Here is a 24,741-nt window from a genome sequence, read left to right as displayed (position 1 = left end):
TATAGCAATTGCCATTCTCAGGAATTGTGTTCATTTGTTTTTAAACATACAGATAGGAAGGGAGAGAGATGAGAAGTATTGATTCTTCATTGTGGCATCTTAGTTGTTCATTGATTGCTTTCTCATATGTGCCTTGATGGGGGGGACACTACAGCAGACCGAGTGACCCCTTGCTCAAGCCAGCGACCTTGGGCTCAAGCTGGTGAGCTGTGCTCAAACCCGATGAGCCCATGCTCAAGCTGGCTACCTCAGGGTTTTTTTTTGTTTGTTTGTTTTTGTATTTTTCTGAAGTTGGAAACAGGGAGGCAGTCAGACAGACTCCCACATGCGTCCGACTGGGATCCACGTGGCATGCCCACCAGGGGGCAATGCTCTGCCCATCTGGGGCGCTGCTCTGTTGCAACCAGAGCCATTCTAGCGCCTGAGGCAGAGGCTATAGGGCCATTCCCAGCGCCCAGGCCAACTTTGCTCCAATGGAGCCTCGGCTGCGGGAAGGGAAGAGAGAGACAGAGAGGAAGGAGAGGGGGAGGGGTGGAGAAGCAGATGGGCGCTTCTCCTGTGTGCCCTGGCCGGGAATCGAACCTGGGACTCCCGCACTCCAGGCCAACGCTCTACCACTGAGCCAACCGGCCAGGGTACCTCAGGGTTTTGAACCTGGGTTCTCCGCATCCCAGGGTGATGCTCTATCCATTGCCTGGTCAGGTGGAACACTAGTATTTTTAACAGTCCAAAATAGCACAGGTAAGTGTACTGGGGGGACGTCAATTCCCTCACTCATTTTCCATGTTACTGTGTATTCTTCTACTGTGCACAACCAAACTAGTTCGCCCATGAAATCTGTAAGTACAACACTAACAGTGTAAGCAGAAACACTCATGTCTCTATTTTTTAAAAAGTTTTTAGGGGAGCAAGCGTTGTAAAGTCGAAACGTCATATGTCAAGACTGTCATAATCCGAGGATCCCCATATAAGCACCTAGACGGCAGGAGTTTATCTTTGTTCCTTGCTGAATCTAAACTTCTAAAACAGTGTCTGGCAGAGCAGTCACTCAGAGTTTTGCAGAATGACTGAATGAAGAAGTGGATCTTAGCATTTTAAAGTAATCACCTGGAGGAAAACGCTAAATTAAAATGTGTCAAGAAATTACAGAGATATAGCATTATACACTGTAGAGGTAATGACCTCTACTGATAAAAACAGCACAAAAAACACTTCACCTTGGGAACATAAATTTTAAAAGAACCTAATTATTATGTAGCTTAATACAATTACATAGTAGGTCATGTAAAACTCTAGTATAGGAAGAAAAATCTAAAAGTTGATCAGGGTCAAAGTAAAAGGCACAAAAATAAAATTTGAAAAAAGCATTGTTTTGTGTTTTAAAAAATTGTTATGAAACTTAAAATTAACCACTTTAAAGTGTCCGATTCAGTGGCCTCTACATTCACAATCTTGTACAACCACCCTCCATATCTAGTTTCAAAACATTCTCCTCTTCCCAGAAGAAAACCCCATACTCAAGTCAGTCACTCCCTATTCCTTCTTCCTCCCAGCCCCTGGCAACCACGACGGTACTTTCTGTTTTTATGAATTTATTTACTTTAGACATTTCATATAAATGAAGTAATTCAATATTTGCCCTTTTGTGTCCAGTTTTTATTACTTTGCCATTGTTTTTGAGACTGGTCCATATTTGTAGCATGTATTAGCACCTTGGTTCTTTTTATGGCTGAGTAACATTCTATTGTATACATATCTCACACTTTATTCATCCAGTCATCTGTTGATAAACATTTGGGCTGTTTTCAACTTTTGACTATTGTGAATAGTGTTGCTATAAATATTTATTTATGAAAATAGTGCTTTTAAGATTATGAAATAGTAGACAAAAATAAAACCAATATGGGTTAAAAACAAAGTATAAAACTAGAAAAAATATAGGGGCATATGATTATAATATTAGCATGTCATAAAAGAAAAAAGTTAGGCCCTGGCTGGTTGGCTCAGTGGTGGAGCGTTGGCCTGGCGTGCAGAAGTCCCAGGTTCGATTCCCGGCCAGAGCACACAGGAGAAGCGCCCATCTGCTTCTCCACCCCTCCCCCTCTTTTTCCTCTCTGTCTCTCTCTTCCCCTCCCGCAGCGAGGCACCATTGGAGCAAAGATGGCCCAGGCGCTGGGGATGGCTCCTTGGCCTCTGCCCCAGGCGCTAGAGTGGCTCTGGTCGCGGCAGAGCGACACCCCGGAGGGGCAGAGCACCGCCCCCTGGTGGGCAGAGCGTCGCCCCCTGGTGGGCATGCCGGGTGGATCCCGGTCGGGTGCATGCGGGAGTCTGTCTGACTGTCTCTCCCCGTTTCCAGCTTCAGAAAAAAAAAAAGAAAAAAAAAAAAAAAGAAAAAAGTTATATCTCTGAATGCCATAAAAGTGAAAAACTTAGACTATGGAATAATACACAGCATTAAGAATATACAAGCAGCCTGACCAGGCAGTGGCGCAGTGGATAGAATGTCGGACTGGGATGCTGAGGACCCAGGTTCGAGATCCCGAGGTCGCCAGCTTGAGCGCGGGCTCATCTGGTTTGAGCAAAAGCTCACCAGCTTGGACCCAAGGTCGCTGGCTCAAGTCAGGGGTTACTCAGTCTGCTGAAGGCCCGTGGTCAAGGCACATATGAGAAAGCAGTCAATGAACAACTAAGGTGTCGCAATGCGCAACGAAAAACTAATGATTGATGCTTCTCATCTCTCCGTTCCTGTCTGTCTGTCCCTCACTCTGACTCTCTGTCTCTGAAAAAAAAAGAATATACAAGCAATCCACGGAAAAAAGCAAATGAACAAACAAGCCACAGAATAATAAAAAAAATAAATTCAATGAGGTACCCTATCTTTGTCCAAAGTGGAAAAAATAAGAACACTGATATTATACAATGCTAGCAAGAACACGAGGAAAAGAATTCTCTAAGATGTTACCGGATAAAAAGTAAATTAATATCTTTTACAGCAATTTAACAGCTTCTATTAAACTTAAAAATGTATATATCTCATGATTCAACCAATTTCTATAAGTTTTTAAGAACTATACTTTTAAAATGTATATATAATAATGACAATGATTACAACAGCAAACAGATTACACTTATAATGTTCTAAGCAATTAATATATTAACACACTTAAGAATCACTACGCTATAAAGCAGGGGCCATATTATTTCCATTTTAAGGAAGATGAAACTGAAGTAGCAGGGAGACTAACTAGCCAGTTGTTCAAGGTCACTTAGTAGGTTGTGGGGTCAAGATCTGAATCCAGTCAGTCTGGTTTCAGAATCCATGTTTTTAACCACAATAGTGATACAAGAGGATAAAGATATGTATGTAAAATGTAGGTAAATATTCACTTTAGCTTTGTTTATAATGGCAAAAATATCTAAATTATTTCAATGTTCATCAATAGGTAAGAAATATGCTGATTATATTTTCTGATTTGGGAAAGGTGTTAACGATTTACCGCTAAGTTGAAGATACTCTAGCAGATAAGTGACCTCACTGTTACATGACAAATTCCATATGAGTATATATTTAAGTCTGCTAGCACACTAAGGAAGTTTAGCACTGATGAGTAAAGTCAGGAAGGAGAAAAATTTTAAAAATTTTTTAGCACTATATATTTATTATAAATTTTATAAAGTGCATAAGACTAGAAAAATAATAGTAAAGAAAATCACCCATATCCACAATGATCATTGTAGTATACATCAATTTTCTTCTAATATACACTAGTTTTTTCTATATAATTAGTGTCAAACTGTTAAGTATTTTTTAACTTAATATAATAGTTTATTATAGTTACACTACATTCATTTAATGTTAAATCTATTGATAATGAGTATCATTATTTTTTATTTAATTATAAATTATGATAGTATCTTGGAGAAAAGACCTAAATATAGTCATAAATGTCTTTCAATTTAATCACATCATCATTTTTGAAATGTTATTGTTCAAATATCTTCTCACTGTATTATTATATCAATCATTACATTGTAATTTCTGTCTAATTCAAGATTAAGGGTTGTCAAATGTCGGCAGTATAGGAATAAAATGCTTAGACTTGAAGTCATAAGAATCAGACTCAGCTCACTCTGATCCTGTCAGGTTATTCAACTATTTTCTGGTTTATCTTTCTCATTTAAAAACAGAAGGGATCATAATTGTCTTCTCAAGGTTACTATGTGAATTCAACAGCCACATGAAAGTGCTTAGGACATCAGCACTCTCTCTATATGTACTTAATCTGAACAAGCATTCCTATCAAACAACCAAACTAAAGGAACACAAAAGGTAATAAATGTAAATCTGTAAATTCCAAGAAACTCATCTCTTTTTCCCATTTGTAGAGTACAGCAGTTCAAAAACTACTAGGAATTAATGGGAAAAAATAAAGTAAACAGTAAGATTAAACACAAACAATAGCTAGTTTCTTTTACAATCAAGTTAGCACTGAACGTAAAATCAATCATTTGAGAAAGAAAAATTTTATTGCCTTATAATTTTTTAAAGAAATATCTACTGGTGCCCACTGTGCATGCATCAGTGTGTGACACTGAAAATATTCTGCTGAAAATGATAATTATGGCGCTGGCTTTTTTATTATTATTATTTTGTATTTTTCTGAAGTGAGAAGCAGGGAGGCAGAGACAGACCCCAGCATGCCCTGGCATGCCCACCAGGGGGTGATGCTCTGCCCATCCAGGGCGTTGCTCTGTTGTAACCACAGCCATTCTAGTGCCTGAGGCGGAGGCCATGGAGCCATCCTCAGTGCCCGGGGCCAACTTTGCTCCAATGGAGCTTTGGCTGCAGGAGGGTTAGAGAGAGAGACAGAGAGGAAGGAGAAGGGGAAGGGTGGAGCAGCAGATGGTGCTTCTCCTGTGTGCCCTGCAGGAAATCAAACCCAGGACTTCAACACACTGGGCTGATGCTCTACTGCTGAGCTAGCTGGCCAGACTGGCACTGGCTTTCTGTGGAGCTGACAATCTAATAGGAGAGAAAGGCAATAAACAAGTGAACAAATACATAAACAAAATAATTATAGCACATGACAAGTGCTAAGGAGGATGAATAGGATATGATACTAAAGAATAATGGAAGGAAGGAATCTTTTTAGAAAGAATGATTAAAGACTGTCTGTCTGAAGAAGTGATATTGAGCCAAGCAAGAAACAACTGGGAGATTTCACACACAGGTAACGGCAAATGCAAAAGTCTTGCTGTAGTCTAGGTATAATAATTAGAGCCAAGTGGGCTGGGAAAAAAAGTCTGCAATAACGTTGAAGAGCTGGTAGCAGTCAGACCATATAATATTTTTCAACTGCCAGTCCATGAACCAGTCTGCTAGAAATCTGTTGCCAGTCCACAAAAGAGTTAATCACCTTGACATTATATGAAGATTATAGACTCAATGGTCTTAGTCGAATGTCTTAAGTACAGGGTGATTTCTGCCTTAGCAGTCCCCAAAATAATTCTCCTATTTTCACCAATCCTTAAGTGTAAAAAAGTTAAAAATCACTGATATAACGTATATCTGAGCAAACAGTTTGGATTTTAAGTACAATAAAAAGTTACTAAGTGATTTAAGTGATATGACCTAATTTATGTTTAAAGTTGTTTCTCTGGCTTCTGTGTACAAGATGGATTCTAAGGAAACCAGAATAGAATGAAGGAAACCAGGAAGAAAAAACTGTTACATTGGCTTAGATGAGAAGTGAAGGTAGACCATGGCTGGTTGGCTCAGCAGTAGAGTGTTGGCCTGGTATGTGGAAGTCCCAGGTTCAATTCCTAGTCAGGGAACACAAGAGAAGTGACCATCTGCATCTCCACCCCTCCCCCTTCACTCTCTCTTCTCCTCCCACAGCCATGGCTCTAATGGTTCTAGCAAGTTGGTCCCAAGTGCTGAGGATGGCTCCATGACCTACCTCAGGTGCTATTAAAATAGCTTGGTTGCCAAGCAACAGAGCAGCAGTCCCAGATGGGCAGAACATCACCTGGTAGGGGCTTGACAGGTAGATCCAGTGGGAGTCTGTCTCATTGCCTCTCCAGCTCTCACTTAATTAAAAAAAAGTGAGTATGACCAGGGCCTAGGGAGGTGGAGTGGAGACTGAGAGGAGTAAGTTGATTTTGGATGTATTTTTTGAAATTTCCAGATTGGTTGGATATAAGATGTGGGGAATCAAGAATGCATGTCAAATTTATGCTTGAACAACTCAGTAAATGGAGGTAATGCTTACTCAGATAATGAACACCTTAAATGACTCTTGATGTTCATGACAAGTTCAACTACATCACATAAGGGAAGAAAGTTAGATTGCTATGGACTGAAGAGTGAATGGAAGGTAAGAATGCTGGTTTGTATAGTTAACTCTCAAGTTTGTTTTTCTCATAAGATTAGAGATATGGGCTACAACAGAAGGAAGATAGGAACAGGGCTGAGGAATAGTGGTCAATGGGAAAGGCTGCCTAGCTGTCTTTGTTCTTAAGATAGGAGTTACTGCTTGACCAGGTGGTGGCGCAGTGGATAGAGCACTGGACTGGGACACAGAGGACCCAGGTTTGAAACCCCAAGGTTGCCAGATGGAGCATGGGCTCATGCGGCTTGAGTGTGGGCTCACCAGCTTGAGCGTGGCTCACTGGCTTGAGTGTGGGATCCTAGACGTGACCCCATGGTCACTGGCTTTGAGCCCAAAGGTCGCTGGCTTGAACAAGGGGTCACTTACTGTGCTGGAGTTCCCCCCATCAAGGCACATATGAGAAAGCAATCAATGAACAACTAAGGAGCCGTAACAAAGAACTGATGCTTCTCATCTCTCTCCCTTTCTGTCTGTCCCTATCTGTCCCTCTCTCTGACTCTCTCTCTGTCTCTCAGCCTCTATCAAAAAAAAAAAAAAATATAGGAGTTACCAAATCATGTTTGTTGATAAGAGCAATCCAGAATACAGGGATACAGGGAGAGGCTGAGGAACAGGAAGACCGGAGTCTTAGACTAGTAGGCATATTTAGGATTCATATCAACTGGCAGCATCTCTATTTATATGTAAGTAAACATACTGTCATACATTAGAGGGAAGATTCCAGCTCCAGGGTTTCTGGATGTATTTATCTACTATGGCTATGTAGGTGACAGGATATTTAGCATATTGCAAAGAAGACCACACAAAGTGGGATTTACAGAAAAAAAATTTAATATAAAATCCATATAATTTTTATTTAAAAAAAACCTTACCTCCCGTTTGTCTAGTGCAGCATACTCAGCTTCTATTTCTTCAGCTTCGGGATCTCGTGAGAATACCATCTGAGACTCCAGATTAAGGGCCAGATCTTTGTGGTGTTGCTTTTCAGCACAATCACAAGGAGTATCTTTATTCTCATTCTCAGCAAACAAGTCTCCTCCATGTTTTACTAAAAGCTAAAAAAGATTTTTTCAAAAACTTGCAGCCATGCATTTAAATAAGTGCATACTACAAATTTAAAAATATTAAAAGTATAATAAACACAATAAGAATGCAATAGTATGTACCCAAAATGACAATTAAAGTTATTTAGATACTAGCTGCTTTTGATTTTAAGATTAGCATTTCTTTCTTTTTCATTTTTTATTCAGTGAGAGCGGAAAGTGGGGAGGCAGAGACAGATTCCTACATGTGCCCCCACCAGGATCTAGCCGGCAAATCCCCTACAGGGTGATGCTCTGCCCATCTGGGGTGCTGGTTGCTAGCTACCCAGCTATTTCAGTGCCTCAGGCGAGGCCATGGAGCCATCCTCAGTGTCCTGATCCATCCCAGCCATGGCTGCAGGAGAAGAGGGGAGGAGAGAGCAAGAAAAAAAGAGAGAGAGGGAGAAGGGGAGGGGGAGGGGTAGAGAAGCAGATGGTTGCTTCCTCTGTGTGCCCTGACCAGGAATCAAATCCAGGACATCCACACACCAGGCTGATGCTCTACTGCCGAGCTAATCGGCCAGGGCCAAGATCAGCATTTCTGTTTATCAGTATTAAGAGGACTTCCTTTGGTTAAGAATAACAACAACGCCTGACCAGGCGGTGGTGCAGTGGATAGAGCATCGGACTGGGATGCGGAAGGACCCAGGTTTGAAATCCCGAGGTCGCCAGCTTGAGCTCGGGCTCATCTGGTTTGAGCAAAAGCTCACCAGCTTGGATCCAAGGTCGCTGGCTTGAGCAAGGGGTTACTCAGTCTGCTGAAGGCCCGCGGTCAAGGCACATATGAGAAAGCAATCAATGAGCAACTAAGGCGTCGCAATGCGCAACGAAAAACTAATGATTGATGCTTTTCATCTCTCTGTTCCTGTCTGTCTGTCCCTGTCTATCCCTCTCTCTGACTCTCTGTCTCTGGGGAAAAAAAAAAATAACAGCAACACCACCACCAATCAATCAATTTCTCAAACTTAAAAAGAAATTCTTTTTTTTTTTGTATTTTTCTGAAGTTGGAAACAGGGAGGCAGTCAGATAGACTCGCGCATGCGCCTGACTGGGATCCACTTGGCAAGCCCACCAGGGGGTGATGCTCTGCCCATCTGGGGTGTTGCTCTGTTGCAACCAGGGCCATTCTAGCGCCTGAGGCAGAGGTCATGGAGCCATCCTCAGCGCCTGGGCCAACTTTGCTCCACTGGAGCCTTGGATGCAGGAGGGGAAGAGAGAGACAGAGAGGAAGGAGAGGGGGAGAGGTGGAGAAGCAGATGGGCTCTTCTCCTGTGTGCCCTGGCCGGGAATCGAACCCGGGACTCCTGCATGCCAGGCCGATGCTCTACCACTGAGCCATACGGCCAGGGCCTTAAAAAGAAATTCTTAAGCATTCTGTCCAATTTTAAAATAAAATTTTACTTAAAATTTTATAATTATTCAGTGCTTTCACTTGTATAAATTTCTAGAAATTATTCTTAATATTCCTCAAAATAAGTGATGGAGGCTTCTGGTCAAGATGGTGAAATTGGGAATAGTGGTACTCACATTTTCCCATAACCACATCAAAATTACGACTAAACAACCATGATTGAGAATGTCCTGAACAGAAGTTCTCCAGCTAAGGACATAAAGAAGACACATCTAGACTAGTAGGAGGGCACAGAAGCTGAATGGGCAGGTGCCACAGCTGTGTGCTGCGAATAAAAACTGGGAAGGATGTCTAAGCTACGGAGGTTGCTTTGCCCCTGAAGAGGTCCCAGCCCCACACCAGGCCCCTCAACTCAGGGTTCCAGTGACAAGAGAGGAAGTCCCCATAACTTCTGGCTGTGAAAACCAGTGGGGATTGTGGCTGAGTAAGATGGACGGCTGCTGAAGTTCTAGGTGTTCCTCTTTTCATTTTTTTTCTTCTGTTTCTCTTTCTTTCTTTCTTTCTTTCTTTCTTTCTTTCTTTCTTTCTTTCTTTCTTTCTTTCTTTTTCTTCTTTCTTTCTTTCCTTTCTCTCTCTCTCTCTCTCCTTCCTCCCTTCCTTCTTTCTTTCTTCTTTTTTTGGTGAGGGAGACAGGAAGGGAGAGAGATGAGAAGCATCAACTTGTAGTTGAAGCACTTTAGTTGTTCATTGATTGTTTCTCATACATGCCTTGACTGGGGGCTCCAGCTGAGCCAGTGACCCCTTGCTCATGCCATTGACCATGGGAACACATCTATGATCCCACGCTCAAGCTGCTGAGCCTGTGCTCAAGCCCGCAATCTCCGGGTTTTGAACCTGCGTCCTCAGTGTTCCAGGTTGATGCTCTATATACTGTATCACTACCTAGTTAGGTTTTAAAGATTTTTTAAAAAGTTATTGACTGATTTTAGAAAGAGAGGAAGAGAGAGAAACTTTGATCTGTTCCTATATGTGCACTGACTGGGGATTGAACCTCCAGCATTTGTGAATTAGGATGAACCATCCAGCAGGTATTCCTCTTAAAGGGCCTTCACCTGGACTGTCTTAGACTCATTCACACTGAGCTCCAGCACTGGAGGAACAGCTTGAAAGGCACCAGGGACACATGGGGAGAAACAAATTGCTGGCCTCAGGGCAAGGGCTGGAGGAACAGCTTTCCCCTGGAAAGAAGTGCTGGCAGAGGCCATTGTTCCTTTGCGGGTGGGTGCCATATCTGAGTCTCCACCCACTAACTCATACTGTTCATCCCTCCCCCCAGTGATTCCCTGACACCCCACCCCACCCAACTTGTGGACCCACCCAAGCTGTTTCCGTGACTTATCTACATAAATGGCCCGTCTTGGCTAAGGCTCTGGACTTGACTAAAGTCTCTCAAACAAGCAGCATCTGGCCTTGGTGTGCCTTGCACCTCTCTCTAAGTGGCCCCAGGCCTGGCACTGGTGGCAGCCAGCCTTAGTTTGCAGTTTGGCCTCTCCTGGACACCTCTGAGCCCAGTACAAGTCGCAGCCATCTGCAGATCACTTTTCAGTTCATGCTGGGTGGCCTTGGGCAGGGCACAGGCAGCAAATGATCATGGCATGCACCTCCCAGAAGGTCCAAGAGCCAGAGCACCTGATTGACAGACTACACTGAAGCAACCCAACCACTTCCACAAGCGACACAAGGAGGGGACTCAGTGGGTACCTGAGCCCAGCTGAAGTGAGTTCTGCTCCATGGGGTTGTCCCCTGGCCGCCAAAATGAGGAGCAAATATGTCCTAAATGAAAGAACAGAATAAAACTCCAGGAAAAGTACTAAACAAAATGGAGACAAGCAATCTACCAGAAGCAGAGTTCAAAACACTAGTTATAAGGATGCTCAATGAACTTAGGGGAAGAGTAGAGGAACTTAGTGAGAATTTTAACAAATAGGAAACCACAAAAAAGAATGAGTAAGTAATAAAAAATACAGTGTGTCCGTAAAGTCATGGTGCACTTTTGACCGGTCACAGGAAAGCAACAAAAGACAATAGAAATGTGAAATCTGCACCAAATAAAAGGAAAGCTCTCCCAGTTTCATACTTTTTCATACCTATTCAGTGCAGTTTGATGTGGGCTCACGCACAGATTTTTTAGGGCTCCTTAGGTAGCTATCCCGTATAGCCTCTACAGACTCATCACTGACTGATGGCCTACCAGAATGGGGTTTCTCCACCAAACTGCCGGTTTCCTTCAACTGCTTATCCCACCGAGTAATGTTATTCCTATGTGGTGGCGCTTCGTTATAAACGCGCCGACATTCATGTTGCACTTTGTTCACGGATTTGAATTTAGCGACCCACAGAACACACTGAACTTTCCTCAGTACCGTCCACATCTCGACTGGCATGGCCGTGGGCTGCTCCACTGTATACACGGTGTTACATCATCATCTGCGCATGCGCACATGCTGCCACATCACCCTGCAGAAACTGGGAGGGTTTTCCTTTTATTTGGTGCAGATTTCACATTTCTGTTGTCTTTTGTTGCTTTCCTGTGACTGGTCAAGAGTGCACCATGACTTTACGGACACACTGTATAATAACTGAAATGAAGAATACATTGCAGGTAATCAACGGTTCAGCAGATGAAGCAGAGGATCAAATCAGTGATTTGGAAGATAAGGAAGCAGAAAACACCCAATTAGAACAACAGAAAGAAAAAAAGAATCCAAAACAATGAGGATAGTGTAAGGAGCCTCTGGGACAACTTCAAGAGTACCAACATTTGTGTCTCAGGGGAGCCAACAGAAGAAGAGAGACAGCAAAGAACTGAAAACCTATTAGAAAAAATAATGGCAGAAATCTTCTCTAACCTGGTGAAGGAAACAGACGCAAGTCCAGGAAGCACAGAGTCCCAAACAAGATGAACTCAAAGAGGCCCATACCAAGACACAAGGATTAAAGATAAAGAGAGAATCTTAAAAGCAGCAAGAGAAAAGCAATTAGTTACCTACAAGAGAACCCATAAGACTGTCAGCTGATTTCACAACAGAAACTTTGCAAGTCAGAAGGGATTGGCGAGCAATATCCAAAGTGATGAAAAGCAAGGACCTAACCAAGATTATTCTACCCAGCAAAGCTATCATTTAGAATTGAAGGACAGATAAAGAGCTTTCCAGACAAGAAACAAGCTAAAAGAGTTTTATCATCAAACTAGTATTATATGAAATATTAAAAGGTTTTCTTTAAAAAGAAAAAAATATCAAAAATATGAATAATAAAATGAAATAAGTACATATATATCACCAATTACTTTAAATGCAAATGGATTAAATGCTCCAATCAAAAGACATATGTTGGCCCTGGCTGGTTGGCTCAGCGGTAGAGCGTCGGCCTAGCGTGCGGAGGACCCGGGTTCGATTCCCGGCCAGGGCACACAGGAGAAGCGCCCATTTGCTTCTCCACCCCTCCGCCGCGCTTTCCCTCTCTGTCTCTCTCTTCCCCTCCCGCAGCCAAGGGTCCATTGGAGCAAAGATGGCCCGGGCGCTGGGGATGGCTCTGTGGCCTCTGCCCCAGGCGCTAGAGTGGCTCTGGTCACAACATGGCGACGCCCAGGATGGGCAGAGCATCGCCCCCTGGTGGGCAGAGCATCGCCCCTGGTGGGCGTGCCGGGTGGATCCCGGTCGGGCGCATGCGGGAGTCTGTCTGACTGTCTCTCCCTGTTTCCAGCTTCAGAAAAATGAAAAAAAAAAGACATATGTTGGCTGAATGTATAACAAAACAACACCTTTACATATGCTGTCTATAAGAGACTCAATTCAGATTGAAAGACAACAGACTGAAAGGGATGGAATAATATATTTCATGCAAATGAAACAGAAAAAAAATGAGGTAGTAATACTTATACCAAACAAAATGACTTTAAAACCAAGATTATAAAAAGAGACGAAGTTGGACCTAGCAATTCCACTTCTGAGTATTTATCTGAAGAAATGAGAAATATTAAATCAAACAGACATATACATCTATATGTTCATTTTACAATAGGCAAGATATGAAAGGAAACTAAATGTTCACCAACAGATAAATTGCATATATATAATAGAATATGACTCAGTCATAAAAAATAATAAAATCTTGCCACTGAAACAGCATGGATAGACTTAAGGGGTTATTGTGCTGAATGAAATAAGTCAGACAGAGAAAAACAAGTACCATATGATTTCATTTATAAGTGGAATCTAAATAACAAAGTAAACCAATAAGAAGACCAGAAACACTTGATCCAAAGACTATTTTGAAGGTTGCCAGATGGCTAAGGGGCTCAGTTAATGGGTAAAAAGGTGAAGGGAATGAGAAGTACTTAGTAGCTAGAGAACAGTCATGGGGATGTAAAGTACAGCATAGGGAATATAATCAATAATATTTTAATAACTATGTATGGTGTCAGATGAGTACTGCATATATCAGGTGATCATTTCCTAACTTACATAAATGTCTAATCACTGGGTTGTACATTTAAAACTAATACAATGTTGTGTTGTAAGGTACCAGAAAGCTGAAAATTGGTATTGATATTCTGGGAGGAAAGGTCAGGCTTTTCTATCAGGCTTTCTTGTCCCGGCCCTCCTTTAGGGAGAGGAGGGAGAAGAATGTAGAAGTTTCTGGCTTGCAAGAACAATGGGTCATTTAGTTTTAAATCTAAATGAAAGGTTAATCTAAAAACTTCTCTTTCGATGGGAGACAGAATTTACATACCACCTTACATTGACTGTAGTTCTTCCCTTCTCCTGGAATCTTTTTTTTTTTTTTGTATTTCTCTGAAGCTGGAAACGGGGAGATACAGTCAGACAGACTCCCGCATGCACCCGACCAGGATCCACCAGGCACGTCCACCAGGGGGCGACGCTCTGCCCACCAGGGGGCGACGCTCTGCCCCTTCGGGGCGCGACCAGAGCCACTCCAGCACCCGGGGCAGAGGCCAAGGAACCATCCCCAGCGCCCGGACCATCTTTGCTCCAATGGAGCCTCGGCTGCGGGAGGAGAAGAGAGAGACAGAGAGGAAGGAGAGGGGGAGGGGTGGAGAAGCAGATGGGTGCTTCTCCTGTGTGCCCTGGCTGGGAATCGAACCCGGGACTTCTGCACGCCAGGCCGATGCTCTACCACTGAGCCAACCCGCCAGGGCTTCTCCTGGAATCTAAAGTGTAAAATAGCTCTAGGCTAGTGAGGGAAGATGAACCCTGAAAGATTTGTAAATATCTTTTGATTGTGATACCTTAAGGTCTTAATGTTTCTGTGTATCCCCTAAACCAGGGTCCCCAAACTTTTTACACAGGGGCCTCTGTCCCTCAGACCGTTGGAGGGCTAGACTATAAAAAAAAACTGTGAACAAATCCCTATGCACACTACACATATCTTATTTTAAAGTAAAAAAACAAAACAGGAACAAATACAATATTTAAAATAAAGAACAAGTAAATTTAAATCAACAAACTGACCATTATTTCAATGGGAACTGTGGATCTGCTTTTGGCTAATGAGATGGTCAATGTCCGGTTCCATATTTGTCACTGCTAGCCGTAACAAGTGATATGACGTGCTTCTGGAGCCGTGACCCGTGCATCTGGTGTCACCGGAAGTAGTACTGTACGTGAGCGACGCCGCGCTTTGCGGTACCGCCACATACAGTACTCCAGGAGCATAGGATGTGGATGCATCCTTTGCTCCTCTCACTGACCACCAATGAATGAGGTGCCCCTTCTGGAAGTGTAGCGGGGGCCAAATAAACGGCCTCAGGTGGCCACATGCGGCCCACGGGCCATAGTTTGGGGACCCCTGCCCTAAACAAATGTTGCCTGCTCGTACCATGATGTCATGCTCCCCCCCACCCCCCCACCCCCCGTGTGTGTGAGCAAGGGTATATAAGCAGCCCCTGAACTATTTTTGGCACTGCACGATTTGGGCTTGCAGATGCCCCCTGTCAGCCTTATGCGGCCGGCATATTAAAATTTCCTCCTCTAATAAAACTCTTCAAAATTCATCTGAACTGGATGTCTCTAAGTGAAGTCGATGAAATGAGGTACAGTGCCTTTCAGAATCTGGGGTGCAGTACTTTTTAACAATTGTACTAACAAAATACTGACTGTTTTCCTAAATGCACATTCTTCTTTAATATTAACAACCCCATGTGACAGGGATATTATTAAGCTTAAGAAAAATTAAATAACTTGATCAAAGTTACCCAACTAGAAAGTAGTAGATCTGGGATCCAGATATAAGTTTGACCAAGTTCTTAACCATGACTGGGTATCATACCAACACACAGAACATATCAACGATTTTCAACCTTTTTCATCTCAGGAACACATAAACTAATTGCTACAATTCTGTGGCACACCAATATATATATATTTTTTGCCAATCTGACAAAAAAAAGTAGTTATAATTTTGTTTCATTCACAACCAGATGGCTATTGTTATTTTTTTATTTGACAATCTAAGGGAAAAGAGGTCAGTGCCCCTGTCTAAATAGTCAGGTAGTACATGCTTTAAAAATTCTTGCAGCTCACTAGTAGAAAATTGCTGTAATAGGTTGATCACATAAATTAAATAAAGTCAGATGCATCCTGTGTCCACCATAAAGTTCTGCAGGTTCTTACTTATGATCTGCATGTGAATACTTTTCAGATGTTTTAATTTTGTATGGGAGTTAATCATAAAAGTGCCTTATTTTCATTTTCTTCCAAGTAATTTTATCTCTCCTCCCTCCAACAAAAACACTGACCTTCCTGTCAAGTTCCTTTATTGCTTTTGGAACTGGAATCCTTATAGTTCCTCTAATGTCATCTTAAGAAACCCCACAAAATAAAGAATTAAATCAATGACAGAACTGGAAGCCATGGACTAACATGACAAGCTCAAGGGATATGATATCAGCTTCCTGTTCTAGGCCAAGAGTAAGCCTCAGAGCAAAGATGGCTTAAAGTTGTTTTTTTTTAAGTTGTAAAAACAAGGAAACAAACAAACCGAGAAGAAAATGAAACAGACTGTGGCCAGGAGGCTTAAAATATTTACCTTTTACACCCAGCCCTTTATAGAAATTTTGCTAAGCATGGCTCCAATCAGTCTCTCTTGCAGCCACCTTCCAGAGCCAGAGGGCATGGTCAAGTAAGGTGCTATTTATTACCCAGAACCTTTAGTCAAAGTGTGACCTGAGCCCTGGCCGGTTGGCTCAGCGGTAGAGCGTCGGCCTAGCGTGCGGAGGACCCGGGTTCGATTCCTGGCCAGGGCACACAGGAGAAGCGCCCATTTGCTTCTCCACCCCTCCGCCGCGCTTTCCTCTCTGTCTCTCTCTTCCCCTCCCGCAGCCAAGGCTCCATTGGAGCAAAGATGGCCCGGGCGCTGGGGATGGCTCCTTGGCCTCTGCCCCAGGCACTGGAGTGGCTCTGGTCGCAATATGGCGACGCCCAGGATGGGTAGAGCATCGCCCCCTGGTGGGCAGAGCATCGCCCCCAGTGGGCGTGCCGGGTGGATCCCGGTCGGGCGCATGCGGGAGTCTGTCTGACTGTCTCTCCCTGTTTCCAGCTTCAGAAAAATGAAAAAAAAAAAAAAAAAAAAAAAGTGTGACCCGAGGACCAGTGCTAGCATCACCAGGGAGTTTGTGAGGAATACAGCATCTCAGCATCACCTCGAATATCCCTCCTACTCCAAGCCTCTGAAATCAAATCTGATTCTGATCTACAGAAGATTCTTAGCACACAAAAAACTGAGAAACAGGCCCTGGCCAGTTGGCTCAGTGGTAGAGCATCGACCTGGCGTGTAGGAGTCCCGGGTTCGATTCCTGGCCAGGGAACACAGGAGAAGCGCCCATCTGCTTCTCCACCCCTCCCCCTCTCTGTCTCTCTCTTCCCCTCCCGCAGCTGAGGCTCCATTGGAGCAAAGTTTGCCGGGGCGCTGAGGATGGCTCTGTGGCCTCTGCCTCAGGCGCTAGAGTGGCTCTGATTACGGCAGAGCAACGCCCTGGATGGGCAGAGCATTGCCCCCTGGTGGGCATGCCGGGTGGATCCCGGTCGGGCGCAAGCAGGAGTCTGTCTGACTGCCTCCCCGTTTCTAGCTTCAGAAAAATACAAAAAAAAAAAAAAAGAAAGAAAAAAACAACAACTGAGAAACAGCCTGGCCAGGCGGTAGCGCAGTGGATGGAGCATCAGCCTGGGATGCAGGAGACCCAGGTTGGAGACCCCAAGGTCGCCAGCTTGAGCAAAGGCTCATCTGGTTTGATGCAAAAGCTCACCAGCTTGGACCCAAGGTCGCTGGCTCGAGCAAGAGGTTACTCAGTCTGCTGAAGGCCTGTGGTCAAGACACATATGAGAAAGCAATCAATGAACAACTAAGGTGTCGCAACGAAAAACTAATGATTGATGCTTCTCATTCCTGTCTGTCTGTCCCTGTCTATCCCTCTCTCTGACTCTGTAAAAAAAAAAAAAAAGTCATGCTCAGAAGATCTCACTGAGGGGCTAGAGCAGGGGTCTCAAACTCAACTCAGCATGTGGGCCGCAGAGCAAGATCACAGCCGTTCGGCGGGCCGCACTAGGTCTACAAAAGGCAACTGTTACGCAACACTTTTCTCACTGCAGTTGAAAACAAAAAAAAATCAGTACAACAAGCACAATCGTACATGCAGTTTACTCAGTGTCACAAAACGACCAGAAACTGTAGTTCGCATCACAACTGCTGTTAACTAAGCTAATATCTAGCTAGGATGCTAGAGAAATGAAAAATACAAGTAGGCCCCTAGGCTTACTTAATTTTATCCAAAATATTTTGAACTTCGTGGATTAGTCTGCGGGCCGCACAAAATTGTTCGGCGGGCCGCGAGTTTGAGACCCCTAGGCTAGAGGGTCTTTGTCTGTATAAACTCTTGGAAAAGGACAAAACAGCATTAGTAGCTAGATTAAATTAAAAAAACAAACAAACTGAGAAACAATGACACTAGAGTAGAATCTATGTGGCTGTAGAATTTAGTATTCATATTACCTACTCTACTCCATACTGTGGACTTGTAAAAGGCCCACGACTTATTGTACCTATTGCACACTCTACTACTGTTTTTATCCTTTCTGCCTCATAGATTATCTAATATCTAAACACAAAATAAATTATTTGCTTCTGACTGCCACAAAACTAATAGGACTGACTTTATTCTCTGATTCTTTAATCAGGGTCGTAGAAAGGATTTAAAAAATGCACACCTGGGATACCTTTAAAGCCATACTTTGACTTACTTTCACAACAGATATTACCAAAAGAGAGATTCTGAATATTAGCAAACAAGATAAACTACCTTGACTCTAAAGCCCCAGTCTTTAAAAATAGCAAAGACAACAGAATTTAAGAGGTTTTGCCATTCCAGAATTTTGGTAAGGGAAACCTCAAAAGGATATAACCGCCTGACCAGTGGTAGCGCAGTGGATAGAGAATCGAACTGAGACACAGAGGACCCAGGTTCGAGACCTCGAGGTTGCCAGCTTGAGCGCGGGCTCATCTGGTTTGAGCAAAGCTCACCAGCTTGAGCCCAAGGTCACTGACTTGAGCAAGGGGTCACTCGCTCTGCTGTAGCCCCACGGTCAAGGCACATATGAGAAAGCAATCAATGAACTAAGGAACTGCAACAAAGAATTGATGCTTCTCATCTCTCTCCCTTCCTGGCTGTCTGCCCCTATCTGTCCCTCTCTCTGTCTCTGTCACACACACAAAAAGGATATAACTGAGTACAGACTGCAACTTTGGGGCTTAAAAGGGTCTGTGAAGAGGGAATATGGGAAGTCACTGCCAACCATTTCTAGAACTTGGGTGAGATTTCTTGCCTGGATTGGTAATTTGTCTTCACAGAGAAGCCCCAAATGGATTTGACTGGAGTAGGAGTGAGGGGTCCACAAAGACCTATATCTCACTGTTGCCCCTGGTGTTAGACAAAACAAGTGCCTCAAGGTCTGGGCAGTTCTAAATGCTACTTATTGCTGTATTAAAACATAGCACATTATGTACCCTGATTTATTGATATCACCCATTAATCCTCTGCATTCCAGTCCGACGCTCTATCCACTGTGCCACCGCCTGGTCAGGCCCCATTAAAATTAATACAAATTTATTTATTAATTAAAAAAACCCAAAAAACACAGCACAGTAGTTTGCAGATGTATCAGTGCACAGATTGAGCTTACAGAAATTCAACTGGATGAAAGTAGCCAACTCTGAAGAAGAAATCAACATGTATTTGACCAAATGGTGCATAAGCCATGGCCAAGCCTCCCTTTAAGGAGGCAGAGCTTTGGATATGAAATAAATAAAACTATCTTGCAACAAGCATGTCTACTTGAGAATAAAGCACCCAAACAGGCGAACCCCTTACATTTGGTAACACAATGGTGACTCAGACGGGACTCTCCTAAAAGGACTCCCTCTTGATCTGGTGTAGACACTTGGAGAAGCAGTGGGCAGCAGCAGCTATACCAGGGCTTACCTGCCTGCGTCTCTAGAGGATGGAGGATGCGTTCTGTGGGAACCGCAGCCTGCCTGCCTCAACAGTGAAGCAGAGTGGCCCCCTGCACCTGTGTGGCTCAGCAAGTGCTTCCAAAGGGAAGCGAGTGGTACTTTATTGCTTCTATTCCTGTTCTGGGTATGGGGATGCCAGAAAGGAAGTTTCAGTTCTGCTGCGCACTTGGTTTCTGGCTGGTCAGGCAGGACCTGTCTCCAGGACGCTGGATTCAGGGCCTGACCCAGGACTAACTCTGGAGGACTGAGGACCATCTGCAGGGCAATCCAGGACATCCTAGGGTGACAATCTCTGGCCTGGCTGTCTGACCTGCAAGAGCTGGATATTGTTCTTTGCGTGGGCATTTGGGTAGCCTCGTTTGCCTCACATGTAAATGTGCTGGCATTTTTCTGGTACTCACTCTGGGATTCTCTTACTGGCCTTCCTCACGAGTTAGAAGTCAGTTGTACTTGGTGGGCTGATCAGGGCCAGGTTGTCTGAGGGGTTAGAAATACCTCTTAAGAGCCTGACCAGGCGTTGGCGCAGTGGATAGAGCATCGAACTGAAATGCGGAGGACCCAGGTTTGAGATTCTGAGGTCGCCAGCTTGAGCGTGAGCTCATCTGGTTTGAGCAAGGCTCACCAGCTTGGACCCAAGGTCGCTGACTCGAGTAAGGGGTCACTCGGTCTGCTGTAGCCCCACGGTCAAGGCACATATGAGAAAGCAATCAATGAACAAGTAAGTGCCGCAACGAAAAACTGATGCTTTTCATCTCTCTGTTCCTGTCTGTCTGTCCTTATCTATCCCTCTCTCTGACTCTCTCTCTGTCTCTGTTAAAAAAAAAAACAACCTCTTAAGAAAAATGAAAAATATATTAAAGAAGACCCAAGGGTTGGAAGCTGAGCATCAGCCATTACAATGCCAGTTCTCGAGGATTCCTCAGTCCTTTGATTTCCTGTCCACAGGTGTCTCTAAACTGGGGGACCCTGCCTCCCTTGCCAGGCCTGTTTCTTCTAGGCTCTTTTGCTCCCCCTCCCAGCTATCAGCCTCCTGATTCCTTTGTTACCCCTGATCTGTTAGGGACACCTTTGAAAACTTCCCCTGAACAGGCAATTAAAACTCCCACCTTGCAGCCAGAGACCAAACTGTGCCCCTCAGATAGGTTGGGACAGGGGAGGGGGATGGTCACTGCAACTATTCTTTTCTCGACATCAGGTCTGTATAATTGGAAGGGAAATGCTAAGGGACTTAGGGCTGATCTGTAGAGGTTTATCACTTGACTAGTGGCATATTCATGATCCCTAATCTCATTGGGGAGACAGTCAATCCCTCCTTACCATCCTCCTCATTGCCAAGAAAAAAATGACTGTATTGTTAAAAGCCAAAGAAAAGGCTATTAATAAACAACATACCACTCAGCCTAATAATCACATATGATGGCTGGTGGCTGATTCAGTTCCCAACACTAACCCTCAGGGAGACTCCAATGACCAGATAGATAGGGCTCGCCCTGAGTATTATAGAAGCTGCCCTGCAAATTGAGGCAAAGTTGGAAACATTTACCAAGAGCCCCATGAGAACCCTTCAGCCTTCCTAGTAAGATTGAAAAAATGCTTAAGACAATATACCACAGCAGACACTGAGGACCAGGAATGAAGCTATCCTGAAGACCTACTTCACATCCCAGAGTGCTCGGATATCCGTAGGAAGTTACCAAGACAGCCGAACCCACCACTCATTTCCCAGTTGGGAGCCTTTAGGGTTTCTGACAACAGGGATGTGAAAGAAAAGGAAGAGGAAAGATGGAAACGCAAGCTGCTTTTCTGGCTGTCACCCTCCAGGCTTCAGGGAATGCGGGAATGAGAGGAGGAAGACCACTGAGTAAGTAACCCTGGTCCCCACCATGAGACCAAAGATGCCCAGTGAAACTGGAGCCTAAACAACGTGTATACTGCAAACAAAAGGGACCCTGGCAGAAAGAAGGCCCCAGTCACCCTCAGGGAAGGAAAGCTCCTCATTCTTCGCAGCTACCCCAGAGAGAAAAAGAGAACCGATGGAACCAAGGGGCTCCACTTTTGACTCCAAAAGATAATGTTTGACTCTCCCATGAGGAGCCCCATGTTACTTTCAATATCAAAGGGAAGAAAACTGAATTTCCATTAGATGATGGTGTCACTTTCTCTGTTCTTACTACCCGGAAGAGTCTCCTCTCCAAGAGGGAATATAGTATTAAAAGGGGTGTCAGGAAAGCCCAACACAAAGAAATTCTTTGAGCCCCTAACACAGGGGTCGGGAAACTTTTTGGCTGAGAGAGCCATGAACATCACATTTTAAAATGTAATTCCATGAGAGCCATACAACAACCAGTGTACATACGCATTATCCAATAAAAATTTGGTGTTGTCCCGGAGGACAGCTGTGATTGGCTCCAGCCACCCGCAACCATGAACATGAGTGGTAGGAAATGGATTATAATACATGAGAATGTTTTATATTTTTAACGTTATTTTTTTTTATTAAAGATTTGTCTGTGAGCCAGATGCAGCCATCAAAAGAGCCGCATCTGGCTCATGAGCCATAGGTTCCCGACCCCTACCCTAACATGTATGTACCTGAGTGTCTAGTTCCTCTCTTAGGAAGGGACCTACTAAGTAAATTGGGGGCTACCATGTAGTTAAATCAATAAAAAGTTGATGTACTCAGTCCCAAGGAGAAAGGACTAATTTCATGGTCTTATTTCACCAGGTCCCAAAAGACCAGGGTCCACAGAGATTCTTGACCAGGTAAATCTGCTGTTTGGCACAGAGTTGGATAGGCAAAGAATGACCTGCTGATTAAAGTAGTACTCAAGCACTCAGACCACTGGCCCAGGCCTTAACACCACTTCTTGAAACCTGAGGCAAAAACAGAAATTGCCCCATCCCAAAAGCGCTTCTTGAACCGGGACCATTTGGCCTTGTCAGTCACCCTGTAACACTACCAACCTTCCTGTTAGGAAACCAGGGACGGGAGACTATAGATTTATACAAGACTTTTTTTTTTTTTTTTTTTCATTTTTCTGAAGCTGGAAACGGGGAGGCAGTCAGACAGACTCCTGCATGAGCCCAACCGGGATCCACCTGGCACGCCCACCAGGGGGCGATGTTCTGCCCCTCTGGGGCATCGCTCTGTTGCATCCAGAGCCATTCTAGCGCCTGAGGCAGAGGCCACAGAGCCATCCCCAGTGCCCGGGCCATCTTTGCTCCAATGGAGCCGTGGCTGTGGGAGGGGAAGAGAGAGACAGAGAGGAAGGAGAGGGGGACGGGTGGAGAAGCAGATGGGCACTTCTCCTGTGTGCCCTGGCCGGGAATCGAACCCGGGACTCCTGCACGCCAGGCCGACGCTCTACCGCTGAGCCAACCAGCCAGGGCCTATAAAAGACTTAAAGGCCACGAATAAAGTAGTACAAATCCACAACCTACTGTCCCTAACCTTATACCCTGGTTGTCCAGTCTCCCAGGATCTAGCAAATATTCCAGTTTTAGATTTAAAGGATTTTCTTTCTTTTTTTTTTTTTAAGGTGAGAAGAAAGGAGATATTGAGGCAGACTCCTGCATGTGATCCAACCAGGATCCACCAGGCAATGCTGTCTATAGCTGATGCTTGAATACTGAGCTATTTTTAGCGCCTGAGGCTGAGGCACTCCAACAAAGCTGTCCTCTGCACTTGGGGCCTTGCTCGAACCAATGAAGCCACTGGCTGTATGAGGGGAAGAGGGAGAGAAGGGGGAGAGAAGCAGATGGTCGCTTCTCCTGTATGCCCTGACCAGGAATCAAAACTGGATATCCATATGCCAGGCTAACGCTCTATCTACTGAGCCACCAGCTAGGGCCAAAAGGATGCTTTCTTTTGCATTCTCTTGGACCTTGATTCCTAGAAGACTTTTGCATTTAAATAGGAAGATCCTGACAGCCATATAAAGTCTCAGCATTGCTGGACTATGTTACTATGTTTAAAAAACTCCCCAACCATCTTTGGAGAGGCCCTTGCAAAAAGACTTGGGGACCTCCCACTTGAAAATGGGGCTATTCAACAATATGTAGATGACATTCTAATTGCCAGCCCTGGTAAAGAACCCAGACAGAAATACCTGCTGACCTTAAACTTTGTAGCAGAAAAAGGATACAAAGTAGCCTAGAAAAAGGCCCAGATATCCAAACGGCAGTTAAGTACCTGGGTTTTCTTATTTTCCAAGGACAGAGATGCCTATGGCGCAGCCTAACGCTGTACTAGCCAGTTCAGCACTGCCAAGAAACTGGAGCAATTGAGAGGTTTTCTCAGCTTCCGTAGAATCTGGATCCCTAATTTTGGTCTTACAGCCAAGACCTATATTTGAAAGGAGAAGAGGATACCCCCTTGGAGTAGGACAAAGAGTACAAAAAGCTTCTGAAAAACAATATGAAACTATAGGAAGCTCCTGCCTTGGGCCTGCCCAATTTGAAAAAGCCTTTTGAACTGTATGTGCATAAGACTTGAGGAACTGCCCTAGGTTTTTGGTTTGTTTGTTTATATATATAAAGAGAGAAAGAGAGAGAGATACAAAGAGACAGACAGAAAGGAAGAGAGACAGAAAAGGAGAGAGATGAGAAGCACCAACTTGTAGTTGCGTCACCTTAGTTGCTCACTGATTGCTTTCTCATACATGCCTTGACCAGAGGGCTCCAGCTGAGCCTGTTACCCCTTGCTCAGTTCAGCAACCTTGGGCTCAAGCCAGCGACCTTTGGCTTCAAGCCAGCAAAAACAGAATCATGTTGATGATCCTGTGCTCAAACTGGATGAGCCCGCACTCAAGACATCAACCTTGGGGTTTAGAACCTGGGTCCTCAGCACCCCAGGTTAACGCTCTATCCACTGTGCCACCACGAGTCAGGCTGCCCTAGGGGTTTTAATTCAAACACTGGGGCCTATGAGAGGGGTCGCTGCCTATTTTTCTAAGCAAGTTGACACAGTGGTACAAGGAAGGCTGCCCTGCTTGTTACATGCATGTTAATATTACAAGTAGAAAAGCTAACAATGGGAGAGCCTCTCACTATGGGCCTCACACCAGGCAGTCATGGTCACTGAAACCAAGGGAAATAACTGGCTGACAGAAGGAGAATGAGTCAATACCAGTTCATGTTGTTGGATAATCCTAGCATCACTAAAGAAAGCTGTCACAACGGCAAGTCTTTGAAGCCCAGATCATAACTGTGTTGAAATTATTTCTAGTAGGAATGACCTTAAAAGTGAGCCATCAGCCAACTCAGAAGAAATATAATTCAATGATGGGAATAGCTTTATAACCAGTGGAGCCAGGAGGGCAGGGCATGC

At 44.2% G+C, this 24,741-nt stretch overlaps 1 protein-coding gene across 5 annotated transcripts in view; it reads right to left on the bottom strand.

Moving 5' to 3' along the window:
* ANKIB1 (ankyrin repeat and IBR domain containing 1) overlaps positions 1-24,741 on the bottom strand; it is a 183,382-nt gene that overhangs the window by 68,107 nt on the left and 90,534 nt on the right. For all 5 annotated transcript variants that reach the window (XM_066239793.1, XM_066239797.1, XM_066239794.1 and 2 more), the window contains one exon: positions 7,265-7,447. In XM_066239793.1, the coding sequence (XP_066095890.1) occupies positions 7,265-7,447 (183 nt within the window). The remainder of the gene's footprint in view (positions 1-7,264; positions 7,448-24,741) is intronic.

The sequence above is a fragment of the Saccopteryx bilineata genome, chromosome 7 (assembly GCF_036850765.1).
Source record: "Saccopteryx bilineata isolate mSacBil1 chromosome 7, mSacBil1_pri_phased_curated, whole genome shotgun sequence".
Lineage (NCBI taxonomy): Eukaryota > Metazoa > Chordata > Mammalia > Chiroptera > Emballonuridae > Saccopteryx > Saccopteryx bilineata.
The sequence above is the reverse complement of the archived record's forward strand: the minus strand, read 5'-3'. Positions and strand labels throughout refer to the sequence as shown.